At 35.6% G+C, this 27,596-nt stretch overlaps 1 protein-coding gene across 1 annotated transcript in view; it reads left to right on the top strand.

The window, feature by feature from the left end:
• Positions 1-7,782: 7,782 nt before the first annotated feature.
• Positions 7,783-27,596, top strand: part of RNF125 (ring finger protein 125) — a 31,707-nt gene continuing 11,893 nt past the window's right edge. The window contains exons 1-4 of the mRNA XM_051970285.1: positions 7,783-8,109; positions 18,264-18,417; positions 22,385-22,476; positions 25,064-25,154. Of these exons, the coding sequence (XP_051826245.1) occupies positions 7,943-8,109; positions 18,264-18,417; positions 22,385-22,476; positions 25,064-25,154 (504 nt within the window). The 5' untranslated portion in view covers positions 7,783-7,942. The remainder of the gene's footprint in view (positions 8,110-18,263; positions 18,418-22,384; positions 22,477-25,063; positions 25,155-27,596) is intronic.

Genomic DNA, 27,596 nt, shown 5'->3' with positions numbered 1-27,596 from the left:
GGATAGAGTACAATACTTGAAGTCAAGAAGACTCATTTTCCAGAGCTCAAATCTGGACTTGGATACTATTTGTGTGATCTTAGGTAAGTCACTTAACCCTGTTTGCCTCCAGTTCCTCCTCATCTAAAAAATAAACTAGAGAAGGAAATAGCGAATCTCTATAGTATCTTTGCCAAGAAAACCCCATGGAGTCACAAAGAATTGAATCTGAAAGACAAAGATGAGCAAAGTGTGGAGAATAGTCAGGCAACATTTCAAACCATCCAAAGCTTTTCCTCAGCTCTTCCCCCTTGGTTGAAATCAGATGGAAATGAGATTAAAGATATAAGGTGGTTGGGATGAAAATGAGAAGCAACTGGTAAAACCTAGGACTCTCAAAACACATGCTGCCTCTCCCTCCTGAGTCTTAGACATTTATCTAGGAGAATAGCAAGACTGGAAACTTGGGGTCACTTGGACTGATTCAGCACAAATATTAACACCTTCAATAAAATATAAACATTTTAAGGGCAAGCATTATTTTGTTTTTACCTTTTTTATGTAAAGTGCCTGGAAGATAGTATCCTTAATACATTTTTTTTTGCATGCATGACTAAATTAAATTTCAAAACCTTTAAATGATGAAATAGTTTAGAACCAAGAGGCATAAATCTCCTTAGGATAGGTGAAGATGTTATTTAGAAAAGAAGGAGTTAAGATTTACTAAAAAAAAAAAAAAAAAAAAAGTCCCTTTACCTCAGGGAGTCAGGGAGTATATCTGAACCAGAATATTAAAACATGATCTGACAGGATTAATTTAAAATTATCACTGTCTTTATAATTCAGTGTTATGATGTTTGAGAAAATGAATGCACAATCTGATAGATTTTAAAGGAACCTCCCTCTGAGAAAAGGTTAGAGAAGGGTGGAACACACACAGAAAACAGTTTGTTTTGATATACCAGAAGACAGATTAAAGAAGGAAGATAAAACCTTTGAGGGAATAGTCACAAGCAAAACAAACTTTCTGATCTTGAAGGAGGGATTAAAAGGAAAAAAAAAACAACCAAAAGCAAAGAATTGGGTTCTCTGGAAGTGCCTTGGATCAACTATTAGCTATTTAATTTTATTTTTATTTATTTATTCTTATTAATTAATTATTTAATTAAATATTATTTATTAATGTTTAATTAGATAAATGGCTGGACAAATTGTATATAAATATAAATAAATATAAATATATAAATTAATATTATTGCACCATAGGAAATGATGGATTCAGAGCTGATTTCAGAGACTCCTAATGCAGATGAGGTTTTGGGTAGCAGGGAAAGCCTGATGTACTGATAAGATTATAATATTCAACAGCAGGGATGGGATCTGTTGAGCCTTAAGTGAGCCTTTGTTCAAGTGGACTTTCCGTTACAGTCCTATCTTTACTGGCTGTCTTTGGAAACCTCACTACTGTATCTAATCAAAAAACCCAAAGGTTAATTTCTCCAATATATCTGCCCATGGCTTATCCCCTCTTTGCTAAACTCTTTTAGGGGGTTAAATCTCTTTTAGGGAGAAATTTCTAGGCATACATTCACAGTATGGATAGACAAAGATAGATTGTAGCTTAGTTGGGGATGCTCAAATGGATGAAAGCACAGATCCACTGAAGTGTTTGAGAGACTTAATTTGTATCTGCACTGCTTTTGGTAAGAGTTCCTTATTAAAATACAAACTCCCCCAAGTTGGTGTAACATATTAAACTAGCATATTACTAATTATTGAGCTGACAGTTTGTTATTTCAAAATGATCCTCCAATATGAGATAGAGACAAATCAATCTGAAATCTATGGCCTAGATGGAGCAAAGGAAGATGGGAAGGAAAATTTGTATGAATAAATGCAAAGAGTCTTCACTTGGAAGCAAAACCAGGTGAAGAATTCGTATCATAATAACAATATTGTAAGCATAATCAACTGTGAAAGACTTAGGAATTTTGATCAGCAGAATGATTAACTTCAATTTCAAAGTACTGGTAATGAAGCATGTTCTCCACTTCCAAAGAAAGAAATGATGAACTCATAGTGCAAATCAAGATGTATTTTCTTTTTTCTTCCATTCTTCTTTCTTTTCCTTTTCTTCATTCCTTCCTTCCCTTTTCTTCTTTCTCATAATTAATGAAGGAGTTTGTTTTGAATGACTATACACATGCATATATACACACACATTCATACATATACATGTATTATATAAAAGAGGGGGAAAAAAGAAATGCAAAATGGGAGTTTTTCCCTATATGAATTTGTTGAATGAACTTAAAAATTTGTTGCTGATTGGCATTCTAGAATTTTGGTAATTGTGGACCACTTAATTTCTAAGAGGGCCTGGGTGGGAGAAACAAAATTAAAATACTCTCTATTCTGAAGAAACTAAATTCTTAAAGGAATTTTTAATATTTAATATTTTAATTAATAATTAATTATTAATATTTAGTGACTAAATATTAGCAACATAAGACAATTTGTCAACAAATTCTATATATAATTTTAGTATATGCAAAGTACTATGCAGAACCTTAGAAAACTATGATAATAAATAAGGCTCTGCCCCTGAAGTAAAGAACCATACAATCGTGTAGAGAAAAGAAGACATGTACACAAATAACAATAGCACAAAATAGAATGATATGTAGGAGAAAGATAGAAAATGCTATGAAAATAAGGTCTAGCTCTGAAAGTAAAGTCTTCTTAATATCTTATTAAATATTTCATGAAGCAATTTAAAAACATTTTTCTTTCATTATCCTCTTTTTAGAAATAATAACCTGTTAGTTTCCTTCTTTTCCCAGCTCAAGGGATTTATATTGATTTATATTAAAAAAAAAAAACAACTACCAAATTTTCCTTTACTTAGATTGGGTTAATATCTAATGGCAATTCTTCATTGAGATGAAGGGATGGACTTTTAACAACCCAATTGTTTAAACCTACTATTAAATTCAATAATTCAAAAAAATCACTTATTAAGATTTATTATGGCATTAGAGGTACAAAGACAAAAACAAAACAATCCTTGACTTGAAGAAGTTTACCTTCTGCTGAAAGGATACAACAAATCCAAGAATATAATTATAATATATCGCCTTCTTATCAGTATAAAAAAAGTCTGGAACATGGGTTTTCTCTCTCAAAGTTGGAAGCCATAAGTCTTCTCTAGCTTTCACCAACTCCACTCCTCAGATAGGAATGAGAAATTGAGTAATCAATCAATGAGCCTTGTGTTTCATACTCAAATAAGTATAATATGAAGTAATTTGAAAAGGGTGCTATGGGAAGTGGAATGGAACCAGAACTGGATAGATGCAGAAAGGCCTGGGAACGAAAAGAAAAAGACAGTCTACTCTGGCTGGAATTAGAGATTGTGAAGAGAACTCATCAAAAAAGGCAAGTAAGATAGATTTGATTCAGATTGTGGAGATCTGAAATGCCAGATAAGGAAAATTTTATTTTATCCTATTCACAATGGAAAACCATTGAAAATATTTGACCAGAAGTGATGTGTCAGACTTACACTTAGGAATATTATTTTTGACAATTCTGTGGAACATGGATCAGAGAGAGGAGAAACTAAAAGGAGAGACCAATTAGGAGGCTATCAGAATAGTATGAACAAAAGATAATGAAGGCTTGAACTTGAGTAATAATCTACTACTGGGAGAGATTAAAACCAACTCAATATACTTAAGCAGTATGATGTGGCAGTCAAAAAGTCCATATTCTTTAAAAAAAAAAAACAAACAAGGTCTGTGATTTCATCCTTGTTAACAAGAAGGGGGCTTAAGTATGCTCTTAGGGGGATAACAGGGAGGAAATTTTAAGTATGTCCTTAGGAGGATGGCAGGGAGGAGACACTTTAAGTATGCCCTTGACTTAATGCTTAAAGTCCTTCAGGCCTACTCATACTTTGAAATAGTTGAAGTCTTACTCGATTTTCAAAACTGTCTTGAAAGATCTCACCTTATCTCATTCAACAGGAAGGACTTTAACCTAAGTTTTTCCAACTAATTGAGGCCCTATTACCTACTGCCCCAGGAGTATGCAACAATCAGGCTCAAAGTGGTTCTTGAGACCTGGATCTTAAATTTTCAGAGCTTATTCTCAAATAGGAAATAGGCAAACACTATAAAACAAAGCTGAATTTATTATTGTGTTGATTGCCTGGGATTAAGCAAGGAAGCAGGAAATTATATAAATGAACATTAAATTTCAAAGTGTGTCATTCACGTTTCTTTCCCCTAGAGAGACAGTTGTTTAATATTAGTTAGCGTACCCCTGACAGTACTACAATGCCTTTTAGGGTCAGAATCTGCTGGGGAGTCACTTATTATAAGATAAATGCTCTCAAGCAGAATAATACTTTAAACTATTACTTAACTAATTATAATGAGTTATCTGGCTACTTTAAGAGATATATGTTCCAACATGTGAGATATGTTGTTACATTGTACTCTGCACAAATCACACATCAGCAGGATTGTGTTCAGTTCTTGGATCCACATTTTAGAAAAGGCCATGAAAAACTGGATATTAAAACAGAAAAAGATGGGTAGAATCGAGCAAGAAACCTTCTAGGAAACAATCCTTACTCTCCAGGAGTCTACATTTTAGGGGAGGGCTTTTGGGGAAGGAACAGAATAGGAAGTAGATCTCAGAGTTCATGGATCAAGAGAATTCTAAGTAAGAAACTTTTAACACTTTCTCAAGCTACCTGGAGCAAAACTTCTTAAACTAGGTCACTATCCCCTAAAAGATGTTGTAACTGAAGTTGGGGGGGGGGGGGGGAGGGAGGTCATGAAATTAAGATTTGTTATCAGTATTTGATTTGTATTCCTATTTCATATACCGATACACCTGGAGTTGTATAAACATTTCTGAGGCGAAAAAGGGTTATGAATGGAAAAAATTTAAGAAGCCCTGGCCTAGAGCACTGAAGTTGTGATTTGCTGAGGGTCACTTAGCCAATGTGTGTCAGAAGCAGGGATTCAGCTTTGTACTCCTTTTCCTAATGTAGTCAAGTAATATTAAATAATATTGATGATGCTGGTGGTGATGATAAGAATAGAAGAAACATTTATATAATGCTATCTATGTAAAAGCCATTGTGCTAAGTGTTTTATAAACATCACATGTTGATCCTCACAAACAACCCTGGGAAGTATATACTATCATTTTTTAATAATATTTTATTTTTCCAAGTATATATGGTTTTCAACATTCACTTTTGCAAAACCTTGTGTTCCAAATTTTTCGCCCTCTCTTCCTTGCTCCCCCTTCCCCAAGATAGCAAGCAATCCAATATAGGTTTTAAATAGGTGCAATTCTAAACATAAGCAAGTACTTTCATTAATACCATTTTGCAGTTAAGGAGACTGAAGCACAGAGATTAAGTGGCTTGTCCAGGGAACACAATAGTGTCTGAGGCTGAATTTGAACTCAAATCTTCATGACTTAGAGTCTTCAGCACTGTGACGCCTAAGCCTAAATGTGTGTGTTGTTGTTGTTTTTATTGTTTTCACTCCAGTTTCTGAGATCCACTTTGATGTGGGAAAGATTCCTTTCTAGATTCCCACCCTCTCCTAGTTAACAATATAAATTACCCTTTAACTCACAAATCCTGGTCCCTTTGAATTCCAATAGAAGATCTGAGCCAACTTTGGAGCTACACCCAAAAGCCCCTCGAGTTAAATCTCCCAAAAGCCCCTCAAGTTAAATCTCCCATTATAAAAGGGAGACACTGGGACCCCCTCTTTGCAGAGATTCCAAATATGCTAGCCATGTGAGGACCCTCTGTCTGGTCCCCTCCTTATCTCTACCTTCTCCTATACTTTAACCTTTGCCTATACTTTAACCTTGCTTACCCAATAATGAACCTCTTTTATCAATCTAGCTCTCCGGCCAATAAATGCTTTTATTGGGAACTGGCGCAGCTACTAGGCCCCATTTACCACCGTATCCTTTTGCCGAATCCAAGGAAGGTTGCAGGGGAGCTTTGCAAGACTCCCTGTACCCAAACCTAACAATAGACCTCAACTAAACCCTAATTTCATTTGGGTACCCCAAATCTAGACCTCAACATCTTGAGGTTTTCTTGGCAAAAACCACTCTTTCTGGAGTCGTTTACCATTTCCTTCTCCAACTCATTTTACAGAGGAGGAAACTGAGGCAAAGTTAAAATGCCTTGCTCAGGATCACATGGCTAGTATTTGAGGCCAGATTTGAACATATATATATGTATGTATGTATATATATATATATACATATTTATAAATGTAGGTACACACTCATATATACAGAATCAACATATAGAAGAGAAAGGTTACAAGATCTTGTCAAAAGAAAATCATTTGAAAGAATTGAGGATGGAAAACGAGAGGACTAAGGATAACTGATAGAATCAGTTAGAAGCTAGCTAGCTTTTATAACACTTATGTGCTGGACACTGCTAAGCCTTTTACAAATATTATTTCATTTGAATTAGACCCAATATAAGAAAAAAAATACCCCAACAATTGGATTCAAAAGTGGAAGACTGAGGAAGTAGTGGATTCTCTCTTATTTAGAGGTCTTCTTTGAAGACCTTTGAGGACAGCTGGCTGTCCATTTGATGGATATTTTATAGAGGGGATTCTTGTTTAGATAGAAGATCAATCTGATAATTCTTTAAAGTTCCTTCAAACTCTTTAAGAATGAACTGTTTGTCTTATTCCTTCTCAATTAGACTAAATTCTTTTGAGTACATAATCGTGGTCTTATTTAAATTTGTCCATCCTACCAGCCATCTAGGGGAGGAAGTGGGGAGGAGGGAAAAATTTGGAACAGAAAGTTTTGCAAGGGTCAATGTTGAAAAATTACCCAGGCATACGTTTTGTAAAGCTTTAATAAAAAAATAAACTTGTCCATCTTCCTCATTACCTAGTACAGCACTCCTTAAATTTTGGATGGAAAATGTCATCCCCATTCAGAAAGGGAACTATGGAGACTGGATTCGGATAAAAGCAAAATTATTTTCACTTTTTTCTCTTTTTTTTTTCTCCATGATTTTACCCCCATTTATTCTGATTGTTTTTCCGCAACATGACTCGTATGGAAATACATTAAAAATGAATGTACAATTCATTGTACATTTATCAAATTGCTTGCTAGAGTGGGGAAGGTGGAGTTGAGTGGAACTCTAAATCTTACAAAAATGAAAGTTGAAAATCATCTTTACATGTAATTGGAAAAATAGCACACTAGTAAGATAAATATTGTTTTAAAAAACTTTTTTGTATATGTCCTTATGATATCTTAGTTGCAGTCTATCTTTTAAGATCTTATCTAGACTAAATCCTTAATGTCTCACGGTTTTGAACCCCAGTTTCAGGAGTAGTACATCGCCATGCAACTGTTTGCCTCCTGACCCCTTAATTTCCCATATTGGTTAAGGACTGTATATTCCTGAGAAATGCAAACAACTTGAACTTTACTTGAATGAGGTTCTTGATGTAGTGAACAGAGCCACCTTAAGCAGAAACCTGAAGGTTAAAAAAGGTTTACATCCCAGCTTTCTCTCAGTTTGAGGAAGATCTAACCGTAAGCAGCTGGTATTCCTTTGTGCAGTTTGGGTTTCAGGTTTCAAGCCTCCCAAGAGGGGAGGACACTGCAGTACTTGCTGCCGGCGCCTCCTCCCAATAACTGGGGGTAGCTGGGGGAAGAAGATAATTTCTCACTGGTGGAGTTACTGGCAAACTCTCTACTTGGAAGGTTAGAAAAGGGCGGGGGTTGGCTCCAGAGAGCAGGCTGTGGGGGCAGGGAGGCGGCGATCCCAGCTGGGTTGGGACTTCCTTCCTTAACCGCAGGACAACAAAACAATTGAACCTAAAGGCACCCAGCTTAGCAGCAGCTGTCTGGCCTAGAGAGAAGGGAGGCAATGGGTTCAGCGCTGAGCAGTGACAGTGGCCGAGCAGCCCCGGCTACCAGATCCACCCCGTCAGCCCTGCCTGCGAGAAGCGAAGTGGAGCTGCCTGTCACCTCCTTTGATTGTTCTGTCTGCCTCGAAGTGCTACATCAGCCCATACGGACCCGCTGCGGCCACGTGTAAGTGAGGGTGAGCGGCCGGGGGTGTGAGACTCCTGTTGCTGGTACCCGCCAGGCCAGGGAAAAGTTTACATGGAAGAAGTAAAAGGGGCTTTTCTGGGTCAGTGAAGAGCAGTAAGAGGTTTAACTTTAGTAAAGCAGCGTTCAGCAAGTAGGAGTTTCTGCTGGAGGTATGGCATTGTAAAACCTGGACCCGTCGGGTCTCGGCTGCGGGAAGATGCCTTGTCTGAAGGTGGCACAAGGGTTGGGGGAAAGGGAGAGAGACAAGTCGGCTACTTTTGCGACTAAGTCAAATCTGAGCCCCTGGGTCCTCTGTTGGAGATTAATAAGTCAGAGGCCAGTCCGCTCCCGCTAGACGGTACTCCGGGGCTAGTTAGGATGCTCTCAGTAGGTAGACAGCTCGGCTTCGGGTCCAGACTTGGTTCTCGGTTCACATGGATTCTTCTGAATCGAGAAGGGCAACTGTTACTCGCGATGGCTAAGCCCAAATAGACCCCGCTACTAGGAAGTGGTAGGTTGCGGCCAAGCGCAGTTCTCTAAGTAAACAGAGTCGGGCAGGCGCTGTGCTTCCTTCAGCCTCGGACACCCAGACGGGCTGCGTTTTGTTTGGGGCTGCGCACGTGTCCTGAAACGCCCACGGCTCTTCCTTCTCTGGCGAAAACAACTGACCGGCAAACCCCAGCTCCCCCTTCCTCTTCCCTCCCACCCCTTCTCCCGCTGAAGGTAGAGTTACCGTAGTTGTAACTCCCGAGTATATTCGCTGCTACTTTGTTAAAGTTAGGCAGAAGTTTGACTAGGGTTTAGTGGTTTAAACAAAAGACCTCCTGCTGAGAATTAAGTCTTTTTTTTTTTTTAAATGAAGCTGACCAGGGATTTGAAGGTTAATTTTTATCATTAAAGACAAAAAAGTGCTCAATGAGAAATAATGGGTTAAATGGTTTCTTTTTAAATACTATTTATTGAATACTTAATTGAAACTGAGTTTACATGAGTCCATTGTTCTACGTGATTGCTAATCCGTAATATGTGATTTGGTAAATATATATAGTGTTTTAAGGTTAATGAAGAGCTTTACAAATACCCCCTTTATCCTCATTACAATCCTGGGTTGTAGGTGCTATTATTATCCCCCCTATATATTTGCTGAAGAGGAAACAGACTGATGGCAGTTACTCCAAGACTGCCAAGGGTCACACCTTAATTAAACAGGCTTCCGAAGTCACATTTGAACTCAGATCTTCCCGATTCCACTGTGGTTTTATCAGCTGCACCACCTAGCTGCCTGGGCCAGAAATGCAATTGTTTAGAATTCCTCGGCATTTTAGGCTTTTTTAATGGAAATCGAACGGATGGGACAAATCATTTTATCTGTAAAGTGAATGGACTGGACTTTATGACTTTAGATTCTCTACTTCTGCTTAGATACATATAACTTAGCAAGTGTACAAAGTAAATTACTTGATTCCCTCTTCCCCCCAACCCCCAAGAAAAAAAAACACTCCACTATCACAATCAATCAGAAAACATTAATGGCATACTTTGTGACAAGAGTTTGTTAGGAAAAATATGCTTTCCATGTGTTTAGTGGGGAGGGGGAGAGGTGGGAAATTGAGGGGATAAGAAGGAGGGAAAGGGCAAATAGTCTTGCCACTTAAAGGTCTGCAGATTGGATAGGAACGGGGAGGGGTTGAGAGGGAGATGCTGTATTCTAGTCCAACCCAAGCCTAAACGAGAATGCTCTACAACCTAGTAAGAAAATGCTCAGTTCCATTTTGGGATAGCTCCAATGGTTAGAAAGTCTTAATTTATGTCGAGCCCCAATAGGTTTTTTCTTTTTTGCCACTGCCACCCATTCAATTATGATTGTATAAGTTTAAAAAAACAAAAAACATTAATTATCGTTTTGAAATTTACTTTGTTATTAGAAGCAAGGCTAGAGAAAGGTGTTTGCTAACTACCTGATGATCAAAGAAGCCTTGGTAATGGAGTTAGTCTTTAAATTGGTCTTTAGACTGTCCACAGAGAATCGAAAACTTTGGGAAGAAGCAGAAAGGGAGAGCATTTCAAACTCAGGAAACAGTGGGTGTGTGTTTGGGGGGGGAGGGGGAGTGTGAAGATAGCAAATCTGAGATTAGATTAGATTGGCCAAATTAGATCAATTTGGCCAATTGTTGAGCTGGTAATAGCTAAGCAAAGTTAAAACAGCAAGTAGAATTAAATTACTTCTTAAAAAGCATGTTCCAGAGTATTTAATTTGTAAACATTGATGTATTTGAGATGTCTGCTCCCTCTTCTCTCCCTTCTCCCCCAACTTAAAAAAAAAAGACCCTTCAAATTCCTAGGGTTTAGCTTTGCTGCATCTAGTAAGAATTTTCATCTTTGTATGTTGTCTCATGAACATCTATTCCTGAGAGATGTATACTGGAAATGTAATGCTTTCAGCTTGGGATGATTGAAAGTTGTATAGTGTATTGAAAGTATGCTTATAATGAAATGACATCTTCAACCATAATTGAAGTATGATAAAGTATTTACAGATAGCAGTATTCTGTTTGTGAAGAGGATTTTTTTTGGGCGTCTATAAGGATGAAACATTTAGAAATCCTAGAGAATTATCTTGAGGTTATCTCAAGTGATTTACATGAGATAATATCTAAACCTTTAGTTGTAATTATAATTAGCATTTATGTGACCCTTTAAGATTTATAAATATAAGTACCTTTGTCTTTACAACAATCCCTGAAACAGTTGCTATTATTATCCCCTTATTGGAGATGAGAAAACTGAGGCTGACTGACTGCCCATCGTCACAGAGCTAATAAATGTGTGAGGCCAGATTTGAACTGCTGATTACAAATACACTTACTCTTATTCTACCACCTAGCAGCCACAGGTCTTACTCATGCTTATGTTCTTGGGAATAAAAGATAACATTTTAAAAAATGATTGGATTTTTGTGGGGGTTTTTTTAATGCTTTAAACTGTATTTATATGTAAGTGGGCCATATAGGTTTCAAGGTTACTTTTTTTAGATTGAGTAACTTGAAACTTCTATAGATATTATCTAATGGCCTATTATTATCCTTGATTTTTGAATGTTTGGATTATGTAAAGCTCATCTTTGGCAACATTTCTCCTTGTTGGTGCTGCTTCTGTTGAAAGGTATTTTCAAATTGCTAAGGTCTTGTTCATTCTTTTGCAAAATGTTGATCTCTTTTGTTCAGTTTTTTTCTTTGTTCTGTTTGAATTGGGGAAAAGCCTAGCAATTGGAAAAAGTCATAAAACTGCCCACTATTACTAGCATAATTTTCCTTCCCTCAGCTTTCCCATTCTTTGTTTTGACAAATCTGTGCTCATTGTTCTGGTTGTGAATAAAATGGCCATATCCCTCCTTTTGGCAAACTTGTTTCGTTTTCCTTTCACATTTAAATTTTTTTTCACCGAATGACCCAATGCTTATGCTGCCAGGTTGGGAGAGAAAAATTGGAACAAAAGGGAAAAACCATGAAAGAAAAAAACCCAGAAGAAAAGGGGCAAAAAGCAAACATAGCCTGTGTGTCTGATTTAGTCGGTCTTCATAAACTAGGTAGTTTCTTGGATTAAATTTAACTTAAAACTGAAAGTACAGAATTGCAAAAGAGACTTTGCCTCCAAATCATTTCTAAATTGGTACTCATTTAGGGTTGCAAAGAGGAAATGGTTGATAAATTACTATTGGTGGACCCCAAAGATGGCATTTAAGCTGTACCTCTTTGTGATAAGGCCTGTCCTAATTTGTAGCTTTATTGTCTCTAGTTGTTTGAGAGGAGGAATGGTGACCAGTACCTAGCTATTATCCTGCTCAGATTCATTCTTCATCTGAAGAAATTTGCTCCTGGTCCAATCCTTCCTCTTTGGCTCTATGTGCACCTCAGTAGGCTTTGGATTCCCAACTGAGAAATTTTCCTGCCTAGACCCCTGATGTAGTACATTGCAGATTTCTGACTTTTACACTTCTTGCTAGTTACTCATTTAATCCTCAGAATGGAGTATTTTGCTTGTTGACTCACGAGGTAATCCCCAGCACTTCCTAGTCTCCTTTGGCTAAAAATAAAACATCTGAAATATTTTTGACTTGTCCTTCCAAAGGAAATGTAGAGAATAGCAATTATGGACCTGATTATGCTCAATAAAAAGGAGATCGCTGATAAAATGAAAATTGTGAGAACATGAATGTGCTGTCATGGGGTTATTAATAAAGAGGAAAATTAGAAATAGCCTAAATTTTAGAATACCAGGTTTCAAAGAGTTCAGAGAAAAGACAGGTAAGTTCTGTCTCATAGAGTGAAAAACTTTTTAGAAATCGAATCAAATTTTTCTTGTGCAGCAAGATAACTATATAGATATGTATACATATATTGTAACCCTAACATATACTTTAACATGTATGGGATTGCCTGCCATCTAGGGGAAGAGGTGGAGGGAAGGAGGGAAAAAGTTAGAACAAAAATGTTTGCAAGGGTCAATGCTGAAAAATTACCCATGCATATGTTTTGTCAATAAAAAGCTATAATGGGAAAAAAAATTGAATCAAAAAGGCTTTAAGGCTGTATAAGACCTCCTTTCCCAAATTAACTAATCAGACATCTTCAGGTACAAAGAGAAAGAATTTATTTAGAGCCTGCAAAGAGAGGCCCAAACACACACTTGAGAGCTATCCCAGCTCTCTACATGTGTTTGACTTGATCAGGAGGAAGTAGAACACCCAGTTAAACAGGAAAAGACCCAAGCCTTTTCATTGGACAAACTAAAAGGATGGAACCATTCTTGATCAATTGTCATCAGTGTTCTCTGCTTCCTCCAAGTCATGTAACTTTGCTAACTTACTGTGACGTCCTGCATCCTAGCTTCAAGGCCTGGGAATAGGGACCATGTGACTAAGTCTCAAACTGAGAAAATTTCATCCAATCAGTCCCATTCAAGACTTTAAGAAAAAACAATTCTGGGAGTACAGAGTTAGAAGCTGTGTTAATGGCTTGTATTTGAACCAGAAGCCCTATAGAAATGTTCCACCCAATCTATTGTTATCTAGCTATTGCTTGTACACCCTTAGTGACAGTAAACACATTACTAACTAAAGCTGCACTAATTACTTTGGGAGAGTTCTAATTGTTGAAGGATTTTTTATTCCTATCCTGTTGCAGTTTCCATTTATTCCTAATTCTACTGTCCTGGCACCAACCATTACCACTATATCAAGAATTTAAGCTTCTCTTTCTAAGGCTAAACACCCCCTGGGCTTTTTAATTTATTTCATTCACTGTTGATTCTTATTGCTCAATCCACTAAAATCTCACCTCTCATTTTAAGTTTTTTTTTTTTTTTTAATTAATACACATTACTTTATGAATCATGTTGGGAGAGAAAGATCAGAACAGAAGGCAAAAATCATGGGAGAGGGAAGAAAAAAACGGAACAAAGAAGTGAACATAATATGTGTTGATTTACATTCAATCTCTGTAGTTCTTTTTTTCTAGATGCAGAAGGCATTTTCTGTCCAAAATCTATTGGGTTGCTTTGGAACACTGAACCATTGAGAAAAGAACTAAGTCTCTCATAGTTGACTATTGCACATTTTTGCTATTATTGTATACAATGTATTTCAGACTCTGTTTTGCTCAGTGTCAGTTGGTGCAAATCTTTCCAGGCTTTTCTAAAAGCTTATTCATCATTTTTTGTAGAATAATTTTTCCATTACTTTCATATACCACAATTTGTTCAACCATTCCCCAATTGATGGGCATTCAAGTCTTTTTTATGTGAATTTTTACCTACCTTAACTTCCATCTCATTTTTTCTGAAATGAATTTTTTTTTAACCCAAATGTAGGACTTTATCCCAATTAAATTTTCACTAGAACACACTTATCCCCAAAGAGAGATGAGCAGCAGATTCAGTCTCCCAATCCCTGAACAAAGGTGGAAACCTTACGGATATTTTCAAATTTATCTTCCATGTATTGATCTAATTTGCTGATTTTTCTCCCCTTTCCTATTTTTTCTTTTTAAGCTTTTTTAAATGCAGAAACATTAATAACCTCATTTTTAACCAATAAAATTGATAAACCTTTGTAAATCTGATTAGAAAAAGGAGAGAGGGAAATCAAATTATTAGTCTTAAAAATGAAAAAGAAGAACTTTCCACCGATGAAGAGGAAATTAAAGAAATAATAAGGGGTTACTATGCCCAACTTTATGCCAATAAATTTGATGACCTAAGCAAAATGGATGACTACCTCCAAAAATATAGGCGTCCCAGATTATCAGAGGAGGAGTAAATTGCTTAAGTAATCCCATTTCAGAAAAAGAAATAGAACAAGCTATTAATCAACTCCCTAAAAAAAAAAATCCCCGGGCCAGATGGATTTACATGTGAATTCTACCAAACATTCAAAGAACAATTAGCCCCAATGCTTTATAAACTATTTGAAAAAATAGGGAATGAAGGAGTCCTACCAAATTCCTTTTATGACAGACATGATACTGATACCTAAACCGGGTAGGTTGAAAACAGAGGAAGAAAATTATAGACCAATCTCCTACTGAATATTGATGCTAAAATCTTAAATAAGATATTAGGAAAAAGACTACAGAAAATCATTCCCAGGATAATACACCATGATCAAGTAGGAGTTATAACAGGAATGTAGGGCTGGTTCAATATTAGGAAAACTATCAGTATAATTGGCCATATTAATAATCAAATTATTAATTTGATCATTAATAATGATCATCTCAATAGATGCAGAAAAAACATTTGATAAAATCCAACATCCATTCCTATTAAAAACTCTTGAGAGTATAGGAATAAATGGACTTTTCCTTAAAATAATCAGTAGCAGCATCATATGTAACGGGGACAAACTGCAACCATTCCCAGTAAGATCAGGAGTGAAACAAGGTTGCCCACTATCACCGTTACTATTTAATATTTTATTAGAAATGCTAGCTTTGGCAATAAGAGTTGAGAATAACCTCATTTTTAATTCAGCTAGAAGTATGACAATATCAATAGTAATCTGGTCTCAAAACTCTTTTTAGACAGGTCCTTAAATAAGTTATAAACAAAAGATTATTTTAATAGTATTTTTATGTTTCCAATTGATGAGGTCTAGATTTGGGGTATCTAAATGAAATTGGTTTAATTGAGGTCTAGTGGCAGGTTCAGGGTACAGGGAGTCAAATAAGAGTTCCCCCCTTTGGATTTGGCACAAGGATACAGAGTTAAATGAGGTCTAGTAGCAGCACAAGAATCCCCTGTAAAGGAATTTACAGACCCGAAAACGTAGATTGATAAAAGAGGTTTATTATTGGGTTTGGAAATAAGGTTAAAGCTGAGGAAATATGTGAGGATAAAGAGAGGAGGGCGACGGAAACAGGGTTACAGTGGACAGAGGCTCCTTGGCATGCCAGGCGTGAGGCTGCCATATTTGTAACCTCTAGGACTCCAACTTGACTCTTTTATGATAAGAGATTTAGCTAAAGGGGCCTGTGGGTGGAGTCCCAAACTGGCTTTCATTGAGGGCTAGAAATTGCTTTGTGGGGGTTGGGAAATCTGAGCAGATCATTAGAATGGGGGCTGGGACAGCCCAAGTTGGCTCAGATCCAATGGGGGCTGGGAGAACCCAGATCTCTTGGAATTCAAGGGATGCTTTTGACAAGGATTTGTGAATCAAAGATCCTAGCTTCCTGAATTGATAATGCATCAGTTAGGAGAGGTTGGGAATCAGAAAGGAATAAATCAATCTGAAAGGACTAGTTTCTTAAAGGGACGACAACCCACATCACAATTACTTGTAAAGATATTTCAACATTAATTTTGTGAAGTTTCCAAATTTTTTCTCTCTTCTTTGTCCCCCCTCCCCAAGACAAGCAATTCAAAACAATTATTCAAAACATATCCATATTTGTCCTGTTGTGAAAGAAAAATCCAAACAAAAGGGAAAAAACACAAGAAAGAAAAAAGCAAACAAACAAAAAGGTGAAAATAGTATTCATTAATATGCATTCAGTTTCCACAGTTCTTTCTGGAGGCTGATAGCATTTTCCATCTCAAATATATTAGAATTATCTTAGATGACTAAATTGCTAAGACTATGTCTATCAAAGTTGATCATCACACAGTGTTACTATTTACAATGTTCTCTTAGTTCTGCTCTCTTCACTCAATATCAGTTCATGTAAGTCTATATCATAACTTACTCAGCCATTCCCCAACTGAGGGACATCCACTCAATTTCCACTTCCTTGCCACTACAAAAAGAACTATTATATACATTTTTGTATTTGTGGGTCCTTTCCCTCTTTTTTGGGGGGGGGTGATATAGCAGTGAATGTCCTTTGGGCATAGTTTCAAATTGTTCTTCAAAATGGTTGGATCATTTCATAACTCTACCAATCAATACATTAGTGTCCCAGTTTTCTTACATCTCCTCCAACATTTTATCATTTTTTTTCCTGTCATCTTAGCTAATCTGGAAGATGTGGAGTGGTACTTAAGAAGAAAAAAATCAAAATTTTCTTTGCATTTGTAGGCATCACAAAACCATAAGATATAATTAAAATTTGTTCAAAAAAACAGAAGATGGGGGAAAAATTGCCTTCTTAATTCCCTAAATTGGACTGTTTACTCATCTAAGGAAAGTCTCTTTCCTCATTTTCTGAAGCACATGACTGTGCATCCTCCCCCCCTTTCTCCATGTAGAATTATGATGTTAATTATTATGATACTGATTACAGAAAGTTCTCTTTCAACCTTTGAGACTAATGGTTCAGGAAGAAATGGGATAGTGACATTTGGTAGGCAACTATTCTTAAATGTTATCTTCCAAATTGTATTTTAACATTGCAGTTTTTCGTCTATAGGACTGCTACAGATAATACTGCAAACTCCTAATACGCGGGACATTTCCAGTCAATTGACAAACATTTATTAAATGTTTGTTGTGTTCCTGGGACTATGCTAAGCAGTCTGGACATAAATATAAAACAGGAAAAAGTGAAATAATTCCTGTTCTCTAGGTGGTTACAGTCTTGTGAGGAGAGAGGAGGTATTTACAAAATAGATACCAAATAATTTAGAAGACTCAGCATCTTGTTGAACCTTAAAGTTGAAATCTTAAAGAAAGATGAAATGATCTAGAGTCTAAGAGACAGAAATGAGAGAAATATATAGATAATACCTAGTCACCTATATATACTGTAAATTATATATGTATGTCATATAGTCATAGCTATCAATATCTATACCTAAAATTCTTTACAAACCTGCCTTTAAAATGGCTATGTAAATGTCAACTGTCATTCATAGGTAGATCTAATTTTATTTTCTTCCTGTTATAGTCAATGTTTAGTGATATAAGATTTTCTATTTTATTCCTTGATTGGTATTATATATTTCAATCAGTCTGCCAATAAGTATTTATTAAGCATTGGGAATACAAATACAAACAAAAAATAGATCCTGCTCTCAGGAAGCGTATTCTAATTGGGAAATTTTATTTATTTATTTATTGTAGTGTTGTTGGTATTAGGAGGTTGTATTTTCTCATACCCAAAATAAGAACTCAGAGCAAGGAAACATCTATCTACCTACCTAATATGTTAAGATGAAGAAAAGAGAGGGAAAAGTTAAGCTACAATGAAAAAGCTTTGGTATTAAAGTTGTCCATTTTGACTTTCTTTTTTTATTCTAGTCTATTCATTCTCATTCTCTCTCTCTCTCTCTCTCTCCCTCCCTCCCTCCCCCCCAACCCCCAGGCAATTGGGGTTAAGTGACTTGCCCAGGGTCATACCGCTAGGAGGTACTAAGTATTTTGTGATCAGATTTGAACTCATCTCCTCCTGACTTGAAGGCTAGTACTCTATCCATTATGCCACCTAGCTGCCCCTAGTTTGTCTTCACTTTACAGTCAAATTGTACTTACAGTGGAGTCTAGATGATATCCTCAAAACTGAGCTCTTAAAGGGGGAAATTTTCTATGTGGGATTCTAAAATACTGTGTGAAGCTTTTAATTTGGGAGTCTGAGTATTTGGGGGGGGAATTAAAGAATGCTGTAAATTGTGGAAACTGCCAAACCTTTTGAAAAAAGTGATGTTTTGGTTTTGGGGGATAGATTCTGCCGTTCCTGTATTTCTACAAGCTTAAGGAACAGCAAGTGGACATGCCCTTATTGCCGGGCTTATCTTCCTTCAGAAGGAGTTCCTGCAACTGATATAATGAAGAAAATGAAAGCAGTATACCAGAATTGCACAGAGTGTAACACTCAGGTACGTTTCACCAATTATCTACCTAAGTACTTTGCTTGCTAAAGTCTACCTACCTCATTGTGTTTTCCTGTGTTTCACTCTACTCTCCTTATATTTGTTGAAAACACACCATTTTTTAAAGTTTTCCAAGTAGGTCTTCCTTCTTCCTTATAATTCTAATTAATTGCCTGGTCTTCGTAATTCTACCTCTGTAGTAGATCTTCATCTACAGTCATACCATAACCTCAGTTCCCACCCTTATTATCTCTTGAAATACTCTCTAAATATATCTCTACTCCTGGTCTCTTCCATCTCCAGGTCATCCTCCATATACCTATGATATCGATATTCTCAATGGTGTCCTTTCTGTCATTACAATTTGACCAAAAAGGGCAATGGCTTCTTTTTGTCTCTAGGAAATAAGACATACTCCTGCGTGCTGCAACATAAAACTTTTCACAATCTGGGTTGATTTTATCTTTCCAGGCTAATTGCACATTTCTTTCTGTCATTCATTTTGCCTTCTAGTCAAACTGGCCTATTTGCTCTTTCCCATACATGAATTCTGTCTCCTGTTTTCATCCTTTTTGGTATTGCTTCATTAAAGACAGATCCTACCAAGCTAACCTTATTTCAATTTTTGACAGGGTTATTAATTTGTTAAATCTGGAGCACACTGCAAATATTGTTTATATAGATTTTAGCAAATCATTTAGTAAGATAACATTTTTATTACAAAAAAGATGGAGAGATATAGACTAGACCAGGGGTATTAAACTCGTGATCTTCTACCAAGAACCAGATTAAAGTCTAAGGAAATTTTAAATAAAGTAAATAGAAATATAAACATAGTGTTAACTTGTGGTTTTTTTTTTTAAGTCAATATGTAACCCACAGGCAATTGAGTCTGTATTCTGAGTTTGACATCACAGGGCTAGACAATCATAAATTGGGTAGATTTAGAATTGGTTTAATAAACAAGTTCAAAAAGTAGTCATCCAATTAATGAGTGTCAATTTAATAGTGTTCTCCTATGGAGAGCCACAGAAATCTGTGTCCTGTTACTCTTTGTACTTAACATTTTTATCAATGGTTTGGATAAAGGTAAAAATGGTAGATTTACAGATGGCATAAAACTGGGAGGAATAACTAACAACTGAATAACAGCAAAGATCCAAAAAGATCTTGACAAGCTAGAGTAGCACTGAACCTAGTAAGATGAAATTCAATAAAATGAATGTAAAATCTTATACTTGGGTTCAAAACATAAACCTTAAACATAAAATGGAAGCAGAATAATTGGGCAACAACAGTTTCAAAAGTCCAGGAGGTTTTAGAGGACTACAAAAAATCAGTACTGTGATGTCGCAACCAAAAAAAAAAAAAAAAAAAAACTGCCGTGATCTTGGGGCTATATTACAAAAGACATAACTTCTAGAAATAAGAAAGTGTGCTACACGCTGCCATAGTAGACAAAGCATATCCATGGTATTGTGCCTAGATATGGGAACCATATTTAGGAAGGACATTGATAAGCTGAAGAATACCTGGTGGAGGACCATCAGAATGTCAGACTCTTGAGTCCTTGCCATTTAACTCTCTTGAAAGAATTAGACTGAGAGGGTTGGGGTAGACAATTAGTTAATCTAGAAAAGGGAATACCCTCTTGAAATATCTCTCTTCATTTATGTAAAGGACTCATCTGGAAGAATAAAAGTTATAAAGTGGAAAATTAGGGTTTAGTGTTAAGAAAAGTTCCATGCTGCTAAAGTAATTTATTACAAAACTGTTCATATTATTTCCTAATTCAATAAGCCCCAAATGTTGTATATTTTCTCTAGGAACAAATTCTTCAATTCTTTTTTTAAATCCTTTACCACCTAAGCCCAACTTACCTTTCCAGCCTTATGTTTCTATTCACTTTATAATCCAGCCAAATTAGCTTCCTTGCTATTCTTCCCGTGATATTTCATCTCTAGCCTGCATGCTTTTGCACTGACTTATCCCCCATTTTTGAAATACACTTCTTGTAAGCGCAATCCCTTGTAATCAAAATTCAGTTCAAGTAGTATGTTCTTAGTGAAGTCTTTCCTGCTTACCTTCCTATCCCCATCCATGGGGGAGGAGGAGAGGTACTGAAACTAGCTTAATCTGGTTATTAAATTCAGTTGATTGTTAAATTCCATATGAGCATTTGTACTTTGGAAATCCACAAAATGCTAAAAATCATGGTTTGGTTTATTTTGTTGATTTATCTAGACTTAAGAAATGATGGGGACAATGGTTATATTACAGAATAAACTTAGAAATATATCATGAGCACAGTTTTTCCCTCAGAAAGCCAGTTGTTAAAATATTTGCCAAAATGCCCTGGCCTCCCTCCCATCAAATGAGCTTTTGTTTATTTTGTATATATATTTTGCATCTATTCCTATAATACAGATTTTCTCCCTGGTTAGTCTTTACATTTCTTAAGGTCTTAAGTATTCTATTCCTTTTTTTAGAGGTAATGGTGAGGGTAGGTCCTTCTCCTTATTTGGAATGCCATTCCTTCTCCTGACAAGCTATTCAAACTCTAGCCATTCTTCAAAGCCTAACTTAAGGCACTCCTGCTCCAGAAAACCTTCCATGACCATTCCTATCCTTATTGGACTCTTGCACTTCTCTTTTCTTTGAATCGTGGTTTATCACTCAGAATATATAACATAATGAAACTGAATTCATGGCAGCTATTGGAGACAGTTGTCTCGGGTTGTCCGCAACTGGACTGTCAGTTCAATAAATATTGATTTTTCAATATGTGAGCTCTAATTTTAAATACACAAGACTTAATGAAGTTTATTTTGGTGCTATAGAGTTTTAATTTCAAAATGTGGTCTAATTTTATATTAGAAAAATTGGAGAGTATTAAAAGTATATGGTTAGGTGTTAAATGTTCTAAAAATACATCTGTTTTGAGACAGGCAGATTCTCCTCTCCCAATCTCCCCTGCTTTTGTAGCTTTCTCTATGGTAAATATTGGGAAAGCATGAATCTGTTTGTCCTGATCTTTTTAAAATTCAACCTTGTCAGGAAACTGCAACATCCTTTGACATCATGAATTTGGGGTTTGAGGTTTAACTTCTGTAGCTTTGACAAGAGAAGAGCACAGAAATGGCCCATCCCTATACCACAACTTGGTTTATTAAGCTTCCTTTGATACAAGATGTTTTTAGTACCTAATGAAATACTTATCCAGATTTGTATTATGTAGCAATAGGTTCCTTATAGTTAGGATTGCCAAAATAAAAAACATTCTTTTCTGTTGACTGGAGTAAATATAATGCACTAACCATCTTTTGAGTATAATCTTAAGGAAATTATTATGGCATGTTCTATGAATTCATATAATGGTACTGAGCATATTATGAACCCATAATATTTCTGTTTTGTCCAAGAATACATGTACAAGACTTCTGTTTACTTACTGTGGCTCATTCCATAATTCTCTTATTTTTAAAATCTATTCTCAGATAATGAAATTATAAAAAGCATAAAAATGACTACATAATTTATTAAAAACTTAAAGAAATATGAACAGATCAAAGTGATACTTTGAGCAGTAGGTCATTCTAATTTTTAAGCAAAGTTTCCAAAATTTTGATAGAATTCGTATTATTTTGAAATGCATTCTTCTAAAAACCTGTTCTCAGAGAAATTTATAGAGTGCAGACAGTTCATAGATATCAAAAGGGCCAGGAGGATAATTTAATCCAACCCCTCATTTTACAAAATAAACAACTTCATTCAGATAGGTCATGCAGCCAATCAGCAGTAGAACTGAGTTTTAAACTCAGATCTTCTGCTGTCACAAGCATAGTGTTTTCCATTCTTTTGTGTATCTTAGGAGGAAAAATAGAGGCAATAAATAGAGGGCAAACTAAGCAGAGAAAATAATTTGTAGGAAATTGCAACAATGGATTTTTTTTTAATCTTTTTTTTATCATAGGTATGTCTCAGTGAAATGAGAGCTCATATAAAGACTTGTCAGAAGTATATAGAAAATTATGGACCTCTTCAAGAGCTTGGAGAAGTAGCAAGGTAAAATGTTTCAGTTCCATGAAGCTTATCAATGAATGTTATATTTATGAAAATATTAATTTTTAAAAATTTATTGAATTTTATTATTTGCTGAGGCAATTGGGATTAAGTGACTTGGCCAGGATCACCTAGCTAGGAAGTGTTAAGTGTCTGAGACCAGATTTGAATTCAGGTCTCCTAACTTGAGAGCTGGTGCTCGATCCACTGGGCCACCTAGGTGCCCCTTTGATTTAATTTTTTTTTTTAACTTTTATTGACAGTGATTTAATTTTTTAACTTACTGAATTTCACATCTTCGTTTTTAAAATGTTATGGCAATTTGCATTCTGTTAAGTAAGTGATACTTTACTGCAGTATCCTCTTTGTGTAGGACAGGTAGGCAATACAATGGAGAGGGCACCAGACCTGGAATCAGGAAGGCCTGAGTTCAAATTTCCTGTTGGACACTGACTAGTTATGTAATGCTGAGCAAGTCACTTACTCTATTTGCCTCAGTTTCTCATCTGTAAAATGGAGAAGTAAATGGCAAACCACTCCACTGGCTTTCCCTGAAAAGGTCATGAAGAATCAGACATGATTGAAAGTAACTAAACAATGACAAAATCTTCATGGATTGTTGAGGTTCAATGGAATTAAACAAAGCAAAACTTAAGGCATAATATGAATGTTGGTCTTTATGACTAGCAAGTAATTGTAACATTTGGTAAGTTTGATGAGGAAGAGAAAGGAATAAAAATTTATATGGCACTTATGAGTCAGGCACTTGTTTTATAAATTTTATCTCATTGGATCCTTACAGCAACCTTTCAAGGAAAGTGTTGTTATTATCCTCATTTTATACTTGAAACTGAGGCAAACCATCTAGGGTCACACAGTAAGTATATAAAATCCTATCTGAATTCAAACTCAGCTCTTCTTGACTCCTGGCCTAGGAAGCCGTTCAGTGTACCACCTAATTGCCAGTGTGCAGATTTAACAGATTTTGTAATCTACCTTTTAGGAGTGTAAAGATTAGATCTGTTTCTCCCTTCAATTTCTATAAGAGGAAGATATTGAAGAGGAACCAAAAATAAAATGTAGAACTGAACCCTCTGACCAAACATTTATTTTGACCCAGTTTCATCTTGGAGGTCACAGTTTAACATTTTTTCTCTTCTTCCAAAGTCCTGTTTCCCTAGTCACTTCTCTTACTTTTCACTTTTCATAGAAAAGGCTGAGAAGTGATTGGTATCCTAGATGCCATACAGTACAATAATATTAGATGAGCCTTTCAAAGAAATTTCATTTCTTTATTCTGTTGATTTGAAAAGTGGTTTTGCATATACTTTAACATATTTAACATGTATTAACATAGCTACCTGCCATTTGGGAGAGGGGATGGGGAGGGAGAAGGGGAAAAATTAGAACAGAAGATTTTGCAAGGGTCAATGCTGAAAAATTACCCATGCATATAGCTTGTAAATAAAAAGCTATAATAGAAAGAAAAGGAAAAGTGGTTTTGTTCTCTCAGAATAATTGAAAAGGCCAGGGTCTTTTTCCTTCCAGGAATTGACACAAGTCATAAATCTTCCCTGCATATTATGCTTTGTTGAGAGGTTGGTGCATTGAAGTCGACATTAACTCCACTTTTTTGATCATAGACTATCTAGGGATTTCAGCCGACTTATGGTTTAAAAGAAAAAAGTAAGCTTACAATATTGAGAGATTTATTTGCATTATAATGGATACTTTCTTTTACAAAATGACTTGTCATTGAGTTTATTTAAATGGTAAAATCCTCTACTCAGTTCACAAATTTTATTCTGAATCTTCTTAGCATTATTAGAGTTTTACAAAAGAATGAATTTTGTGTGGGGCAGGGCATGGTAGCTGGCAGGTTTAGCATTCAGAAACTGAAGTAAGTTGGATTTTACTTCTTAATGAATTCATAATAAACTAAATGGGTTTCTAGAACAAAAGTACATTTTTGTCTGCATATTAACTTTGAAATTCTATTAAATCAACAAGAACAGATTGGTGAAAATGGGCATGTCCTGAGAATAGTGTTCTTTTGTAGAATAAAGAATCTGAAGTCCTTTCTTGGGGAGAGATTAGTGTTCCTAATTTGTTATCTGGTTTTGTGCCATGCTGTCATCTTGAATGTGTTTGCCATTGATATGTATTATTCATTATATGTTTAAATAATGATGACATAATTTTAGTTTTGCATGTGAAGGAATAATCCAATAATCATCAGGGAATGTTTGGGTCAGGGAAAGGTAACTCAGCTAACTAGTATAGGGGAGGGGGAAAATGTATTGCCAGAGTTTGAGATGATAATCCATACACAAATGGCTTTTTTGGGGGGCGAGGAAAGGGTTAGGTTAAAATAGTTTGACTATATTTCATTATATTTTCCTCAAAATGCCTATGGAAATTTTATGAAAGAAATTTTGTTATGTCCATTTTATATATAGGGAAACTGAGGCACCTTAAAGTTTAAGTAATTTGATCAATCAAATCAAACAGCACTAGGACTAAACCCTCATATCCATTGACTTTGCCTATATACTTTGCTGTTTCTAACTAATTTGTTAATTAATTCCAGGTGTGCATGTCCATTTTGTGAGAAAGAGTTGGATGAATATAGCTTGCTGAATCACTGTCTCACTTATCACAGATCAGAAAGGAGGCCAGTGGTATGTTTTATTTTATTTTTTTGTTCCTTTATATACTAGCAGATTGATTAATTTGGGTGTGTGTATGTTTCTGTATGTATATGTATGTTTATTTTGGCACCTATTTCATTTGTATGAGGAATCCTGGGTTTGGAAACACTATCCCACTCACTTAGATCAATAACTACAATGTCATTTATAACCTATAGAGACATTGAACCTATAGAGGCATTGAAAGTAAAGGTAACTTTGCCCCTATTTCAGGAGCCAGTATATATCAAAGGCAAGGCTTAAAACAAAGTCTAACTGATTTTTTGATAGGCCCTCTGTTCAATTAGATCATACTGATTGTCACTTTTATTTTGTTGACTCAAAAAAGATTCTGTGTGCATGATTGCTGTCTGTACAGTCTGTCCAGCATGAGCTGGCCTTTATTAGGAAGAGATTCATTCATTCTAAATTAAACTAACAAAGTCTCAGTGCAAGTGAGTAATCAGTTGACAATTGACATATGAATGTGACCCTGATTAATTATTTGCTAATAGTTGTTTTTGAATACACAGTTCCTTTTAAGGAACAAATTTCTTTTTGTTTAAAGATGTAATTAATCAAAAGGAGTATAATTGTACTACCTTATAAGAGAACATTTGGCAGATCTGGCAGATCTAACTTCCTTATGCAAATGCTCATCAACCCCTAATTTTTGCAATCTGTTAACAGATTCTAACATAGGGGACTCAGTGGATAAACACTGAGTCTGCAGTTCAAATCCGACCTCATACATACACTTATTAGTGAGCCTGGGCAAGGCATTTAACAAACTCTGTTTTGTCTTTATTCACTGGAGAAGAAAATAGCAAACCACATCAGTATCTTTGACAAGAAAAACCCATGAATAATAAAGTTCATGGGTCATAAAGAGCTGTGTGTGATTAAACAGCAATATAGAGTCAAAAAAACAATGTGTCCAAAAAAAAAAAAAAAAGCATATATTGCATTTGAGTCATTTTTTTTCAGTGTTCTTGAACTTGAAAGTGATTTTTCTCTATAGAATTTGTCAGTTACAAAATTGTGCTGTTACCTTGATAAGTCACTTCTATGTTTACTTCACAGAGGCTTAATAATGTTCTAACATTTTGGAGAAGTTATAAAGGTAGAAAAGTAATTCTTAAAATATGTATAAATATCATCTTATACCTATCAGATTGGCTAAAATGATAGATGCCCTTCAATTGGGGAATGTTATAACTATGATGGCATACTTATGTGATAAAAGAAATTTTGAGCTGATTGATTTTGGAAGAACATGAAAAGACTTAGACTTATGAAGAAAGATGCTATTCACCTCCAGAAAAAAGAATTCACTAAAAGAAATATGTGTGTATGTATGTACGGGGTGTGTGTGTATATATATATATATTCATGATTAATTATAGCCTTATCTAGTGTAGGGTGCAGAGAGAGAGAGAAAAAAAATACATAGAGACTAAAAGAAAACTTAGAAGCACAGAAAAACTGAGTAGCTTTGAATACTACAATGTGTTATATATTACCTAGTTTAAAAAAAAGTAAATAGTTTGAAATGGAAATTTGGTTTTATATTGAATCCTCTCATCGTCTTCTATGTATATGCAACTCTTTTTCCTCCTCCTTATTTTGTATTTAAGTTTAAAATAAATTTTAAAAAATTAATTTCCTATAAGGACTTTTGAAAACAAAATATTGTGGGAAAAGAGCTATAACTTTCTTGATTTCGCTATCCACCAGACCACTCAGATATTTGAGAATTGAGTTGCATTCTTTTGAAGGGGACTGGCTTATGCGAATTAAGTTTTTGAAAGCTTTATGATGAAAGAGCCTGCAGTTTCCTGAGCAGTATGGTATCTGGGAAAGAGAAACACATTTTGGAATCATAGTAGGTAGATTCCTTGCCTTAAAGGAACTCAGTGCCGTTTCTAGGTATGAAAAAAGATGACTTGTTTAAGTTAAACATGGGCAGTGTGACTACCTTTGCCAAACACAATTTCTTATCTGATAAGTATCAGCAGCTCTGAGCAAATGCATATTTTTCAATATCTATTAATTAATCAACAAGAACATATATTCCAGTCTCTGGGGAATATAGAAATGAAAATAAAACGTTCCCTGTCTGTAAGAAGCTTACCTTTTATTGAAAGGAAATAATAAGCACACTTTAATTTTGATTCAATTCATTAAACATTTATGAAGTAACTACTGTGTGTTAGTGCGCTAAGACTTGGGGATACAAAGAGACAAAAGACAGCCCCTGCCCTTGAGAAGCTTACAACTTAATAGGGGAGATGACATGAAAACTCATATATTCAAAGCCAGTGCAGAGCTTCCGGCCAAGAGCACATGTAGTTTACAAGGGTCCAGAGACAGCAAGAGTAGAGGGTTCCCTTGAGGAAGCCAGAAGTCCTCAGAGTTGGGACTCTGAAAACC

Source organism: Antechinus flavipes, chromosome 1 (assembly GCF_016432865.1).
Source record: "Antechinus flavipes isolate AdamAnt ecotype Samford, QLD, Australia chromosome 1, AdamAnt_v2, whole genome shotgun sequence".
Lineage (NCBI taxonomy): Eukaryota > Metazoa > Chordata > Mammalia > Dasyuromorphia > Dasyuridae > Antechinus > Antechinus flavipes.
The sequence above is the reverse complement of the archived record's forward strand: the minus strand, read 5'-3'. Positions and strand labels throughout refer to the sequence as shown.